The sequence below is a fragment of the Lampetra fluviatilis genome, chromosome 2 (assembly GCF_964198595.1).
Source record: "Lampetra fluviatilis chromosome 2, kcLamFluv1.1, whole genome shotgun sequence".
Classification (NCBI taxonomy): domain Eukaryota; kingdom Metazoa; phylum Chordata; class Hyperoartia; order Petromyzontiformes; family Petromyzontidae; genus Lampetra; species Lampetra fluviatilis.
In genome coordinates this window covers 28,057,629-28,074,219 of record NC_136276.1, presented here as the reverse complement: position 1 = coordinate 28,074,219, position 16,591 = coordinate 28,057,629, and the positions used below count along the sequence as shown (strand labels likewise).

Sequence of the window (16,591 nt, the reverse complement as noted above, 5' to 3'; positions counted from 1 at the left end):
GCGAGGCCAAGAGGGAAACCGGAGCTGGGGTTTGAGGCGGGGAAGTTGAGCCAAAATGAGATTCGGAGCCCGTAAGGTTCAAAAACCTCCAGGGATAATAAGGAGCTGTATTCATAGCCACAGCTCTCATCTCTGCTGTCAGGCCCCACTCGCCCGCACGGAGTCAACGTGGGTGTCCGCATGAAGTAAAGCCCCCCACCCCCCCGGTTCGTTTGTGTTTGTGGGCAGGTGCGCGTCATCACGTATTGCTGCTTCATGTCAATTCGAGGCACCGCAGATGTAATAGTTTTGTAGGCGGCATATAAGGCACCGAATAAATTAATGATTTTTTTATTGCATGAGTAATCAATGCAGTGCATTTATGTTATCATGAATTATTTATATTTGTATTATCGAAAGTAATTCATTACTCTTCAATGTGGAATCATTAATTCAATGTGTAAAACATTTTAAATGCATGCAGATATGTTTATCATCATTTAATTCTTATTTTGAAGGGAATTGTATGCGGTTCATCTATGCTGACACAAACCAATGCCTCAAAGAAACAATAAAGATAAATTACAAAAACCCTTCATAGAGATGAAACCGCTGCACTGAGATAATGCAAAATTTAAAAAATGCCAATCACATGAAAAGGCCTTGAAAATCGGCCCTCACCAAAGCTGTTTGTAGCAAAATGAGAAGACATTTTCTGAAAATTGGATGAAGAGGAACAAAAAGACAAAGACTCACAATGGCAATGACGGTATTAACCATCTCCGATTCACTTCATGATGGCACAATCGTTGTTACGAATTACGGGAAATAATTTAAGAAATTTACCAAGAAGGATGCAAAGTGGGGCAAAAGACAAGGAAATCATTGTTAGAGGACACACCATGGAAACACAACACAGCACCCATATCTGGGGTAATTACTAAAGGCAGACTGGCATGCAAAGTTTTAATGAAGAAGAGAGTGAGAGCATGATGAAGTGCTTTTGGAAAATAATATTTTTCTACGAAAAGCAGAAAAAACAATGTGACTGGAGATGGAAGTTTTCAATGAGAGAATATCACCTCAGAAACACGGACTCACCAAGAACACGGAACAAAAACTGCAAAGTTATGCATGGATGCGGAAAGCGATGCTTGCTGGGAATTCAACTTAAAGAGACGAGAAGGAACAGATGAATCGGAGAAAACAGTAAATTTGAAAAAATATTTGACTTTTAAGAGAATTAAATGGATGTTGGCAGGATAACAAAAGAGATAATGGTCGATGGACAAGAGCAGTGATGGAATGGCAGCCAAACGAGGGAACAGACCCAATAAAACAGCATGCTCCCAATCGGACGGTCACCGTCCGCGGCAGGAACAAGTCTTTTCGCGGGAGGAGTGATGTTAACCTCACAAGGCAGTACTCGTTTCATTTAATCCCGGAGGAAAGATGGATTTTTAACCCAAAAACATCCCAACTGTAAGTCTAGCGCCACCCTGCCTGGTGCAACATAAAACACATGACCTACTGCGGCGTGAGTGCAGTGAGTGGCGTTGGGGGTGTGGGGGGTGTGTGGGGGGTGGGTGGGGGGTGGATGTGGGGGGTGGGTGTGGGGGGTGGGTGTGGGGGGGTGGGTGGGGGGTGGGTGTGGGGGGTGGGTGTGGGGGGTGGGTGTGGGGGGTGGGTGTGGGGGGGTGGGTGTGGGGGGTGGGTGGGGGGTGGGTGTGGGGTGGTGGGGTTGAGGGGTGGGTGGGTGTAGGGGGTGGGTGTGAGGGGTGGGTGAGGGGGGTGGGTGGGTGAGGGGGTGGGTGGGTGGGGGGTGGGTGGGGGTGGGTGTGGGGGGTGGGTGGTGGGTGGGGGGTAGGTGGTGGGTGGGGGGTGGGTGTGGGGGAGATAACAAACTGTTCACGTGACAATCTGTTACCTGGAAATTCAAATGGTCTGCGGTGTGCTGAGCTCTGCTGTGCTAAACAGATTTCCGGCCTTGATGGTGTTATTCTATTATTGAGTATAATGGCAACATGTTCGGAAGCTAAGTGCCAAAGTCGAGGCCTGGTAGCCACGAGAAAGCTTCAGGAGAGAGCTCGTGTAGTTTTGCCGCTCATCCTCCATTGAAGGAGCGCAGGCCATGGTGGCTTACGATGTGATCCATAGTTTGGGTTGAGTGTCCACTCTCGCATTACTCTGGCTCGTGTCTTTAATTTTACACGTATGAAGGAGATGTGCACATCAGCCCATTGATGTTCTGATGCGGCTGATGGTTACACCGGTGTCTTCGAGGGGGGAAGTCAAAGCCAGGAGGTGCGGCGATGTTTGGGTCTCAAATGAGGCGTTTATTCTGGACGTCCATGTTGCTCCTCCGAAGCAGCTTTCTTGTATGCATGTTGAACTGTATGTAATGCTGAACTTCCTTCGCACCGAGCGTAGTTAAACGTGCTAATCGGAGGTGCGAGGGAATGAGAACTAAAAAATGACGTAGGTATAAAAGAAAATAAAAATACATTTAAATCAAGACGTTTTGGAAGCAACACAAGCGTCCGTCATCAGGTACCTGATTTAAATTTATTTTTTATTTTATACCTACGTGACTTTACCGAAAAAACCAAAGAGTATCATTGCAGTCACGGAAACTTCAGATCTAGATTTAAAAAAATCAATTCTAAAGAAACGCATTTTCAATCTAGATTTGAAAGCGCATACATAGCTCCAGTGGCTTCGGAAGGAAGAGCGTTCCAGACGGCCGCAGAAGCGCATCTGAATCAGAAAATGTATTCACACTGGAGGAATCTGATGAGCTGCAAAGCTTTTTTTCACAGATGTCCAGTCGTTACCGCCACCGTTCTTTGCGGATCCTGGTGAGCTTTTCTAGGATGGTGTCAGCGGCGTGATCGGGACCTTGAGTGGGCGCCAGGAAACGCTGATGTCGAAGTCTTAGTTGACGATTTGTCAGGTCGCCATTGATGATGCTGACCGTGAACGACGGCAAAGCAGTGGGCGGCACGGCCTCTCACTGTGGGCACTCAACTAGTAACTAATTGGCACTTTTGCTGTCGTGACAAACCTTACTGATTGGCTGTGTCGTGTGTTTGTGGGTTAATGACACATTTGTATATTCACGCGAGCTAACCAAAATTACTCTTGTCTTTAATGATATTTCTCACGAAAGCCCGTGTGTTAAATTAGCACTCAAAACGCTTGGGCAAATGTTTGCATTGTGAATTGAAGAAATCGAAAAGAAGTTAAGCCACCGGCTACACGCATTGCGCTAACTACCAGTGCAACTGAAAAGGGCAACACTATTAGGGAGCCCATTAATCAAACGCATTCCTGATGTACAATTAATATTTAAATGTTAACAAGCGCGAGTTGACGTGGAACATAACGTACAACAAATTGGAAACTAACAGTGCCAGAACCCCGTCACACTCAATAATGTTCTCAATACGAAATTAAAATGTTTTTCTGCAACATCATTATTCTTCTGCATTGCCTGTGCTCAGAATTAAAACGCTTTTGGTCATGTATGTATGTATGGGTGTCATGGAAAGCTAAGCGCTGCACAGTCTTGTGTTGGTGTTCAGAGGAAACTGGTTTAATGTCAGCTGCAGCCTTCGTGAGAAACTGATGCGTATAATGAAATATCCTCATTTGTAAACGAGCGAAAGACATTCTCAGAACAGGAGGCTATGGCCAACATTAACAGGCACTCATGGCTAAACAAGTGCCAGTTCACGAAAGCCCGCGGTTACAGCAGACCAAGGACGTTGGTCATCAAACTGTTCAAAAGCTTCGATTTAAAGCTTTCGTGACTGCAGGGATTCATATTCTTGGTTCTTTCAGTAAAGTCACGTAGAAGGGAAATAATAAAATAATAAAAAAATAAAACAATAAGATTCTCACGACGTTTCGATTGCAACACAAGCAATCATCATCTTGCTGTGGTTTTCACACCTGATGATGATTGCTTGTGTTGCAATCGAAACGTCGTGAGAATTTGATCGTTTTATTTTGATGATTTTATTATTTCCCTTCTACGTGACTTTACCGAAAGAACCAAGAATATGTTCAAAAGCTGCAGGTTCTGGCGGGCGGACCGAGGAGAAGGCGATGTATGGTGGCATAAACGGTCGTTTGCTTTTGATGACCTCTTGACTTTGAATTTGTCCTCGCAGGTTTAGGGGTCTCAGTGGAGAACTGGTCGATATCACCGTGATAAACTGCCACGCAGAATCACGTGACAAACACGGCGGATTTTACCGACCGTTTGCAATCGGCAGTTTACTGAAAAATGTAAGGTAAACGGCCAACATGAATTGCACAGCTTTAAGAAGCAATGAGGGGTGGCACCGGTGGCGAGATGTTAACTACCTTGTCTGGAGGTCGTGGGTTCTATCTCGACCCTGACGCCTGTACAACTGGAGTTTGCATTTTCTCCCTGTGATCGTGCAGATTTTTCTCCGGGTCCTCCAGTTTTCCCCTCCTACATTTAGAATTAACATGCCTTTATAGAATTTGACTGCTATACATTTTCACGTGATAAGCCACTTCGTTGAGCTATCATTTGCGGCCAGGTCGCTTCTTACAAAATAGCTATGTAAAATTGTTTCGTTTTAGTTTATTTCATGAGTTCCCTGTATACTTCTCAGTTACAGGATAAAGCAGAAACATGTTTATATTGACTTGCAGCACACCAAAACCAATACCCGCCATTCGCCATGAAGTGACGGTGACGTCACCACGCTGCCTGTGCCAGGCCAGCACACACACTTGCGTCCAAACAATAGGACAAAAACCGCAGCCTGCCATGTGGCCTTACTATACACGCACTGGCTGGATTAGAAGCCTCGGAAAAACACGTCTTCGTTTGCTGGAAAACAAGTCAAGAATCCATGGCACAGGCCTCAATATTAACACATTACTGAATTATAGAATATGTTCTGTAAATGCACATTTTTATTGTGTTCATGATAACAGCTTTGGTGGGGGGAAAAAACCTGACCTATAAGCCAAAGTAAAGTTTTGGCAGATATACCTATTAGTGAGACAAAATTACGAATTTAGGGACTGCGTCCTCAGCGGAGCACAAGCACAAAATAAATAAATACTAATCAGATAAGCGTGCAGACAAAACACACGCATTTCAAGTCTCAGAGGTCAGGTTAGTGAGAATAACATTTGACCTCTGGCCAAAACAATGATGACCCTGCCATTTCAAGGGGATCCGCAGAGAGTAGATGCGTACTATTATTTGAGGGCAAACAATCGACTGGATACACAGGTTCCCCATGAGGCCACTTACAGAAGCCTCACGCTTGACGTGGTTGACAGCCACGTAGATCACGGAAGCTTGTAATGTAATACAATGGTAGTATTACGTGATACTACCAGGCAATGGTAGTTTCGCAGATAGGCATTAGTAGATACAAACTATTTTTTATTTTACTAGGTAAGGCCCACTTAGCATATATAGCTCTTTTTCAGGAGCGACCTGGCCACAAATGATAGCTCAACAAAGTGGCTTATCGCGTGGAAATTTAAAGCAGCAGCCAAATACTCTAAACGCATGTTTCTAAATGTAAAAAAACCCTGTGAACAAACGGAAATCGAACCCAGAGAACCAAGATCGCGACGCAGTGCGCTAAACAATTCACTCCTGGCTCCCCACGCGTACGGGCGGACACTCTCAAGACTTGGCATGATTCAGAGAGGGTGGTAACATCGCCACATCAATTTGTCACACACCTAACCACCCACCACCATCATCGTTCCTGGCAGCCTACCTCGCACACGTGACCAGTATTCGTAAAATCCTAGCCATATTTCTGTGCATATTCAAGACTCTCACTCTGTACCAAAGCTTCCATAACAAGGCCATTCAGCCAAAACATTAAGACATTATTTTCCTCTCCCGGGCAGGAAAACAAGTACATAGGCTGTTATTTACTATTACTACTGACACACTTATGCTTTGGCCAGTGATATCAGGGTATGAAAAATAACGTTTATTGGTCAGTGGTAGCGTAAGCCAGATTTGATAATGGCAACTGAACTTCCATGCGGCAAGGCTATCTATTTTATGATGAATTGTGTGAAGCTGAAATGTTGTAACGCGTGTGCTAATCATCATAAAACACAGTGCACACAGGGGTGGAAAGAAACAAAATCATTCACTCAAAAGATTAACCTGCTGGACTAAAGCTTTGACCTGCCACAGGCATTAACACATGGGTGCAATTCAGGGGTTCGGGGAATTTGGGAACTAGCTAGCAATTTCCATTGAGCAATGTCCATCTTTGATACTCTCAAAAAAGCTTAGCATGACTGATGTGACTGATAAAACACCAATTTGATCGTTGTGAGTTTTTTTCATTCGCTATTTAAAGTGACGGCATTTTTTTCTTAACCGGGTCATGTCAAGAAGGGAAAACCGTTTCGCGGAAGTGAGATATTTGGTGCCGTCTCAGGAGCGTGCCGCAGTACATTGTATAACCCAAGCTACCGCCACTTTTCCTCCTTAACAAAAAATAAAATATATATATCCTAAATCTATCTATCGATCAATAAGTGGCAGGTCAATTTCCACTCACTCCCTTGTGTTCGTAACTGCCAGAGCTGACTGCACGCACGCGCCAATTTAAATAGTTTTTAATTCGTTCATTCACAGCCAATCATCGAAAGGCGGAACTGACAATCAAACTGGCTGCTCCCCAACCAGAAGCAGCAGCAGCAGCATTCGTTGCCTGACTTATGTGACTCAAGGGCTTGAACCCAGGACATCAGCTGTGCTGTCTCAGGACACTGTCAGGCATGGGGCTTGTAAGGTAGCCAGGAGATGGTAGTTGTTGAATATTACCCTTTGTAGAAACAAATACTCTAGATTCGAAGTTTTCGTGACTGCAGGAATCCATACTCTTTGGTTCTTTCGGTAAAGTCACGTAGGTAGAAAATAAAATAAATCACGACGTTTCGGGCGCAACACAAGTGATGACGGCCACTTGTGTTGCGTCCGAAACGTCGTGATTTAATTTATTTTGTACCGACGTGATTTTACTGAAAGAACCAAAGAATATAGAAACAAATATTTTCATGGAATTTCCAAAAACTGTCTCAGGCCCACGGATAAGGATGATCACGACCCAACCCTTGTTTGCTGTTTGATATGGGAGACACTTTGACTCACGTATTTAATTCGTCAAAGTGGTGGCAGATTTCAGGGGCTGACGACTTGAATGAGCCATACAGTTTCAATTCTGCTACCAACTGAGCCACTACCACTGCGTCTCCTTTGAAAATGGAAACCTGGAACAAATCCACGTAAAAAAAAACTATTCAAAAATATTGGATGCATAACTTGGTTAACAGTCAGAACCAATGGACAATGTCGCCGCTGCCTATTGGCCCCACAGCGATTCAAGCTGTCAGGACAACCAATGCACCAGACGTGTACCAACCTTAGCTCGGATGCTTTCAATTTGCTGCTCCACCTCATCGATGACGTCGGCGTTTTGCAGGAGCTCGTACTCTGCATTTTTCTTCCCTTTAATGAGGTTCACGGGCAGCGCCGACATGCCGTACGCCTTTTGAAAATAGAGGGGGGGGGGAAAACCACACACACACACACACAGAAAAACAGGTGAACGTGCTACAGAGTAAATTGGAATGCAGGGAACGTTCGGTTTTTGGCAGTGGCATAGTGGCCACGCACACCTCTGAAAGATAGAATGGCAGCTGGCTTGTTTGTTCAAAAAACTCCACCGGGACAATGGGCATCTTGAATAACAGTGTAGGGCCCATATGTTGGATCGGACGCACCGAGCAGCAAAATGTATCACTGGTCCGAAAGAACACTTGATAGGACGGCTCCACAATTATAAGATTTAGCGATGCACAATACATTAACGGGATGATGCAAGCAGACGTGGGTGGGTGTTCCCCAAAGGGTCCCATGAGTGGAACTCACCAGCTGAATGAGTGATCGTCATAGTACACGACAAACATGTGGTGTGTCTTTACAGGGCAATTAACGCGCAGGCTTGTGCAAATGGAATCATGCTTGTAAATGCAATGCAATGTGACGCACAGTTGTGCACATAATCTATGACGCGAACTGGAACAGAAGAGATTTTGTTGGCAGTGGTGAGCCACATGTTTACATGATGTGGGTTCACACAGAGTGTTTGAAGGGTATCTCTGGAGGCGAGGCACACGCGGATTCAGATGCACAGGTGCATGGTCACAGACGGAGCGAGCACACGCACGTACACACGCACGTACACACGCACGTACACACGCACGTACAAAGACAAAGATCCCCCGTATAGCCTTAACAGACTGTAGGGGCAAGTGTTGTTAGCGAGCACCTATGAAGGCCGGAACGGCACACGAGGGGGTGGGTGACCAGCACCACACCCGACCGCCTTTGTCTCCCTAGCGGCGATGTTTACACACCGCACCAGGTACTCATTTGAGGCTGAGTCGACCTAGGGAAGGCCCAGGACCGGTTCAGATTATCGTCACTGGTGTTTGCCGTGAGCGGGAATCGAACCCAGGTCGCCAAGTTCGTAGTGCAGCGCGCTAACCGCTACACTACCGCTCCCCACGTACACACGCACGTACACACGCTCGTCAACACCCTCACAACACAGACGATGAACGGGCGTGCAAACCAGTCAACATAAAATGAAGAACGATCACCAAATGCGCCCGGCAATGTCGTATCATCGCCATCATCATTTGCAACCATATTCTAGCCACTGCTGGATGAAAGGCTCCCGATGCCGTCCGTGTCCATGTCAGCCCCGTGGTTTTTAGAATTCCGTCTCACCCCTCTCTAAGGGCTACCATTTGTGAATTATGAATCATCAATCTCTCCTTTTTAAATCCTTTATATTAAGTTCACTTGCTTGCGCGCTTACGACCGTGCAAATCTTTCGGTCGTTTTTTAACCCACTTCCCATGATCCAATCGAGCTGACATTTTGCACACAGACTCGTTGTGCGTGACAATTTATTTTGGTGAATTTTTTTAACACTTTTTAGGATTTTTTTTTATATTTAATTACCAATTGCTTAATGGTGGCAGGCAATCATCTGACCCATAGGTGGCAGCCATCTCAAGCCAGAGGACGAGAGGACTCTAGCCGCCATGCATATAAAGGATTTATAGTGAAAAAGTTTTTACGGGTTAATTTTTCTTCATCATGCTGTATGTATGTTGAACTTCTTTCACACCGTATGTAGCTAACCGTGCTAATCGGAGGTGTGGGGCCAGGACAACAAACTAAACACAAAAAGCAGTTCCAAAGACGGCCGCATAAAGATTGTTTTCATGTACACGATTTAAATTTAACAAAATCACATTTCTTTAGACTTTTTGAGGTAAAGTTGTCCCTCATAACTGCATGATAATTTTACTTTAAAATCTGTTCACGTACTTATGTCTAAGATGAAATGTATACCTCAGGACTTTTGGCAGGAACGAGCGATGGGCGTAATCCATTAATTTAAAAACGTTGCATGATTTTCCTGAGGGCTTTCTCTCTGCTTTTAAAATTTGCACCCATCTCCCCCTCTCCCCTCACCGCAATGATAATTATTTAATAAAAGTAGTGACATTTTATTTGTATCGTCTGAGCTGGCTGTGTTTGCGTGGACATTGACAAAACAAATTCGCCATGGATATTCTAAAGATGCAAAGGGCCAAGGCGTCAGTCTGAAATAGCAACTGAAGACACAATGCATGATAGATTTAACCATTTCAAATGGACATGCAGTTTTCCCTCATTTTTTGCGATAAATATGAATAGCAAATTTCACGGATAATGATATTGGCCTATATTTGCAGATGCATCTAAAGATTCGAGAAGGTATCTCACTCTATCACTCTATCCCATCATTTTCTCTCCAATTGCTTCATCTCTAATCACTTTATCTCTCATCACTTGATCTCTAATCACTTTATCTCATCACTTTCTAGCATCACATTCTCTCTCATCACTTGATTTCTCTTTCGCTCTCTCTCGATGCATCCGTGCAGAGTTCCAGATGCAATTCACGGATATCCAAACTCATGTTTAGCAAGTGCGTGAATAGCGAGGGAATGCAGTACAGTCGTGCGATATTAGGCCCTGTGGTTTATAAAACTTTAATCAAACGTTGCTTCACTGTGACTGAAAATTCTTAGCTGGTAAAGGGCACGATGAGGTGAACAGCATGGCCGCACGCTTTAAATTGGACGGAGGTTACAAAAACGTGGTGCACGTAAGGTGCGAGATGTTCCCATTATGCAGCATCTTGTTTGTTTTAACGGCTGAGAAGTGTAGGTCACATTCGCGCATAAACACATCCATAAATAATTAAAGCATTGCTTTACAATATGCTCAATCTTGATTGAGCAGATGCTCTTGGTCCAGCAGTGGACTGATGAAGGGAAATACATTGTTTTAAGAAAGAAGCAACACCCAATATGTGTTGGGGAACAGGTTAATTTTGATATGCAATATAAAATACAAAGACAAAGATACCCCGTATAGCCTTAACAGACTGTTGGGGCAAGTGCTGTTAGCGAGCACCTATGAAGGCCGGCACGGCACACGAGGGGGTGGGTGGCCAACACCACGCCCGGCCGCCTTTGTCTCCCTAGTGGCGATGTTTACACATCGCACCAGGTACTCATTTGAGGCTTAGTCGACCTAGGGGAGGCCCGGGACCGGTTCAGAAAATCGTCACTGGTGTTGGCCGTGAGTGGGAATCGGAGCGGGAATCGGAGCGGGAATCGAACCCGGGTCGCCAGGTTCATAGCGCAGCGCGCTAACCGCTACACAACCACACATCCACTCACAGAGACAGAGATCCTCCAATTAGCCAGAGAGACGGTTGTGGCCAGAGCTGTTACGGAAAATGTATTTCGCCTAGCATGGCACACAAAATGGAGTTGTGGGCAGCAGCAGCAGCAGTAGCACACCTGCCCACTTTTGTCTTCCCAGTGTTAATGTTGACACAAAGAACGATGGACTAATTATAGACTGACCAAACCTTGGGGGAGACCGTGGACAGATTCTGATACCAATTAGGGCAATGATGTTGGGCATGAAGAGGAATTGACCTAGTTTTCGGGACACATGTGTAGCGCTGCTGCGAGCCTGGTGGCCTCAGTTCGATTCCTGGCCACGTCTCACATCAGAGAAGAGTGATATCTGAACACCGCCCTGTGCCAGCTGCCTTCCCCAACCCGCACCGACCAGCACGGTGAAGTATGGTCAATCAACCCCCGCGACCAACACGGCGTGGGGAGACCTTCATCCAGTACTGGATTGACAAGGAGCTGTATATTATTTTCTGCAATTGTAGCGCAGTGCACTGAAGAGGCACAAATACATTACTCAACGTACACATATCAGCAAGTCAGCATTTGCTACTAAGCAGAGGTGACACTTTCGCAAGGCTAGTCAAACCACATTGCTTGTGCCCGGATAGGTGGCCCATACACACAACAGCAGCTGCCATTCACCAAAATAGCGAGGTGATTTTCCCACATTGCTTTTGATCGGTTTGGTGACTCGCACACACGCGAAATTGGCAACAGCTGCGACATGCCACACAGTGGCAGGGAAGTCGGCAAGGTGACCGTGACAGGGCTCGGAACACTTTAAAACATTCGGGTATCAGATTTTGGGGATTTTTAACGACAAATTCGGAACTTTTTACGATATTCGGATTATTGTGTACTCGTGCTAACCACAGTGACACCGCTTTTGGCGGGAAAATCTCAGAAGTGGTGACATCCCGTCCGTTATTTTTATGATCAACCCCGAAAAATAACCAAATTTTTTAATGTTCAAAATTCCAAAATTAGATCTGATCTTTGGATTTTTCGTATGGATCCTAAATCGGAATCACATCCCCAATACAGATATGCACACACATATACCATACAGACTAAATATGCAACAGGCTTTTACACGTGTACGCATATGGGCCATAAGCACCGTTCTGCAAGGGCAGAACTATAAACCGTCCTGGCGATTTGATTAGCTGCCATGATTCTGGATCACAGATAAAATTTAAGACTCGATTCTTTTTGTTTTGCTTTGCACGGTGGGGAATGCGGCGGCCTCCAGTGGCCGCAGCTGTGACGAGAAACCTCATGACGTACGACAAATACGACCCTCGCTAAAAACGTTGACTCTCACGCGTATCGCCAGCTTCAGAATCAATATTAAACGGCGAATCAACACATTCGGTTCTTAACTTTTCCATACAAACGTGCGGCTACAAAACGCATGTCTGCCATATAAGTAGATGCACCGGTGCAACAAATAAAATCAACAAAAATGGATTTGTCACTGGTAAAAGCGACAAAATTGCCACAGGAACTTGAGCTGAGGACCCTACGCGGCGTGTCTGTAGGCTTGCAATAAATTATTAACCACACCCGCACAGCAGGACACATTAGATGGAGCTTCCCGGCACGACCGAGCCAGAAATATTTCACAACAGCAGCGAAAAATAAGAAAAAATGGACCTCCTGTGCGAGTCTATATCACGGTGAAGGCTGATTCACTGGAGGGATAGCTTAAAGTCATCCCTGCTAGATCTATGGAAAATCCCTTTATGCTACAGAAATTCCCCACTCCAGCGCAAATGGAACGGTGGAAATGCTTAACAAACAATAAAATGTTCTGTATTTTTGCTTGGTTTTTCTTTTAAAGTCCATAGAACGCACTCACACAAGGCGCCACACAGCCAGCCATCACCCGCATAAAAAGACAAAGATCCCCCTTGTAGCCCGAACAGCTTTTCGAGGCAAGTGGAGTTAGCGAGCACACTTGTAAAAAAACTCGAATTAATCACAAAGAATATGAATCCGTACATAATGCAGTGCAGCAGCAGACCCTTGTCAATTTATTATGGATTCATTTGTTTTCACAATTAATTCATCCTCGCCAACTCTGAGAGCCACGGCTCAGACGACAGCCATGTGGCAAATCGCTCTCCGCACAGCGTGACGGAGGGGTCGACGGTAATTGTGGACGTTATTTTCACACAGGATGGAATCCGGCCATGGCCATTGGCATCTATTCTCCTAAATACAAACTTTGTGCGACGTTCCCTCTGCAGAAGCAGTTTGTGTCGTGCAAAACAAAGAAGCGAGAAAATGTGAATGCCACGCAAAACGTCGTGACACCCCTAAAATCCGTATCTTAATTGCTTCGCCCAGATATTAATTAGCGCCGATGTTCTGACACCAAATGATCCGCGCGCTCCTGCAAGTCCTCCGGATACCAAGGACATTTATTTTATTTTATCACCATCAATCTGCGAGCATTGACAGCGCAAGAGAGAAATGTGTCCATTGTAATCCCCAGACGAGGCCTGTGTTTACGCACAGGTGAGGAAATTACTCATGAAGACTGGAACGGCAGTGGATCTTTTTTTTGTTCCACTACCATCCAGCTCACAACGGAGGGGAGCATCGCAGAGAAATCTACGACTGATCACAGTGAGCTACGCGACACCGTAGGCGGTGGATGATTTTCATATTTCACACGACGTTAACTCATGTGTGCGTATCGCATTTCTTCTCAGATACGCAAGTCAAGGCGTCCAACTCCACTGGTGGCCCTGAACCAGTTGATGGTCATTCCACATTTCTATGGCAATGTTCAGCCTTTCCACAGGCTAATCAGTGCTGACTTCCCACAAAATGGATTCTCTCAAATATATTAATCTAATCAAAAATAATATTTTGTGAATGATGCTGAACATTAAATGTGCATTCGACGCATGTTACTATTTCATTTGCATTCGAATTTTTTGTTTTCATTGTTAGATGTTGCAACTTAGTCTGTTATTATTTTGTAGAACAGCCTTGACGAATCTGGTCTCACTTGAAAAAAACTACTTCTGTTGCCAATGGAACCCGATACAATCCTAGACAGGTCATTGATCTGTCCATCTCAAAGCAGAATGGTGGTTCAAGTAGGTAGTGGCACCCAGTGAAGCTCTTGTGGGTTTAAACATGAAAACACCGCTGTCCTTGTTATGGAAACAAGAGATTCAATTTAATACGGGTCCTTTATTTAATCGGGCGAGACCGCACGTGATGCTCATCATCACGGCGGAAAGTCTGGATATCCAGAGAGGAATGGGACGCCGCTTATTTTTATTGTCATTTAGCTCCGGGCACATTTATCAGAAGATGAAATTAGAACGATGACAAAGGCGCACATGGCGTTCTACAGTCATTGACATTATACCCTGCGAGCAACTGCTGCTTACACTGTCCAAAATTAAAACGAGTACATCGACTAAAATGTCAAAGCATCTCCCCCCCAATTCAATTCAGAACAGAGGCAGTGCTCATTTTTATTAGCAGCCTTAAGCCAGTGCTGGAAATTCCACATTATGATGGAGGGAGAAAGTCTCTCCACAGGATGACCATCATTAGCTTTTGATAAACTACACATTCAAAATGTTTAAAGGCCTCAGTAATACATTTAGAGACAGCAGCCCTGTTGCGTTGGCTCTTAACGCCCCAAACAGCGAACATTCTCCTCCATCGTCACTGAACCAAATCAGTTAATTAATTACAAATATTTGAGAATTGCCTGAAGGGATTCCTCAGCTTTATTGAGTAAATATAAGAAGAGCTGATGCTGGGACGAGTTAGTGCAAACTTCACGAAGCACCCATCGTTCATTAAAGGTCCATACAACAACAACCACAACAAAAACCCGCTGCCCTCAGTCGCTGAGCGGCACGATCCATGCCGCAGCAAAAAAATGTGAATTTTTTTTTATCAGGCCGCGCCCCGGCTCCACGCACGACGAACCGGGCAGAAACACACGGGGAAGCTCGCACCGCGCGACGCAGCGTAAGGCGGTGGGGGGGGGCCACGCCTCCGCGATGCGGTCAGCGGGAGGTGGCAGGCCGCCCGGTTAAAGGTCCGTTAAACCGTCTCCCGTTTTCCGAGGGCCGCTTTATATTTTTCATCGCAGCGCAGTGCGCGCTTACTCTGCGCTGATCATAAATCTGGCTCAACGCAAGACTCGGGGCGTTGGGGATAAAGCATAACTGGTCGAAATGCTGCGTTCATCAGCAACACACACGAAGGGTTCTAACGGTGGCCTTCGTTTGTCACTGCGAGCATCAAGCTTTAACAGTGAACCCGTGTCCGTAGTCATGGGCCTTGAATTCTACTGTGTGCCTTTTTTACTCACTGAATCACAGGACTGAAAAGATTATTATATACAAATAAAACACATTTCCCAGACAATGTGAGGTCACAGCAACTACAGCTTCTAGAGAGGTCATGTGAATGAATTACAATGGACGTGACTCTTGATTGATTCCTGCATGCATGATCCGGTGCACGATTCGATGGTTTCCACAGCCTCAACATATTCCTCAGCGAGCCTACAGGTCTATCACCAAAACCGTGCCGTCTACTGGAATAAAGTCCAACACAATACCGATACTGGATCTCAGCACAAATCAATTCTATCCACCCCAAACACAGATGTCAAGCCTGGACTGGTGGCAGCCCAAAATACATCGCGAACGTAAGAATTTATTTCAATCGACGATCCAATGCTTCGTTACGCCCCTACCAAACGTCCACCAAGGCCTCAAAACCCAACCGCCTTCCCCCTTCCACCTCCCTCCTCTCCAACACCACCTTCACCCCTTATTCCTGGTACCACAACAAAACACGGAGATGCCTTCAGAGCAGAGGTCGCAACTGGGTACCCGATACCCGTACCCTACTCGATACCCGGATACCCGTACGGGTAGCCGTTTGCGACCCTGGTGCGGCCGGGTACGGGTATGGGTGGGCCGTGAGTCACTGGTGAGTAACCGTTTGTCACTCATTTCGGGTAGGGTACGGGTACGGGGTAGGGAACGGGTACCCGTACCCAGCCGGGTACGGGTACCCATTTGCGACCCTGGTGCGGCCGGGTACGGGTAAGGAATCAAAATCCGTTTGCGACCTCTGCTTCAAAGGCCAGACACTAGTAAACATCTACCTCTCCGGCACGAACAAGGGGCCCAAAGCTCGTGCCACAGACAAGCGTGGCACAAAGGGAGCCCCCCTCTCCGTACACGAGCGTCTTTATTTGCACGTGCGCGGGGTGGTGGCTGATGGGGGGGGGGGATTCACGGGGACTTCCACCGAGACGCCGACACCCACGACAGGTGCCTCTAAGCCCGTGCCGGCGCACGCTTGCGGAAATCGATGGCGCGCATCACTACCCGACGCCTGCAACGGCACAACTTGCAGACTCGCAATTATCCCGGGCGAAGGCTGCTGGAGAGTGTTGTTTCCGTAGAAAGCGGCCGTAACAGCTCGCGTCTGCACAACAAAAAGGGAAAAACGACCGCATGCGCTTTGTGTACTGCTGTCAAGCGCTCGGCGCGCAGTCCGCACGACGGTTACAGAGTGTCAAATCTTGGCGAGGGGTTGACTCGGGCCACCATCCCTTGGGGTTTGATGAGATAATAACGCCAATTATTTACCCGGGAAAGGGTGGCCGAGTCTCAAGACTGTTTATCGGCTGGGTCCCAGACTGGGATGTTTGACCGGTCCCATTAAGACTGCCTGTGGGGAG

At 46.1% G+C, this 16,591-nt stretch overlaps 1 protein-coding gene across 3 annotated transcripts in view; it reads right to left on the bottom strand.

Moving 5' to 3' along the window:
• LMBRD1 (LMBR1 domain containing 1) overlaps positions 1-16,591 on the bottom strand; it is a 320,053-nt gene that overhangs the window by 129,588 nt on the left and 173,874 nt on the right. For all 3 annotated transcript variants that reach the window (XM_078873086.1, XM_078873087.1, XM_078873089.1), the window contains one exon: positions 7,434-7,559. In XM_078873086.1, the coding sequence (XP_078729212.1) occupies positions 7,434-7,559 (126 nt within the window). The remainder of the gene's footprint in view (positions 1-7,433; positions 7,560-16,591) is intronic.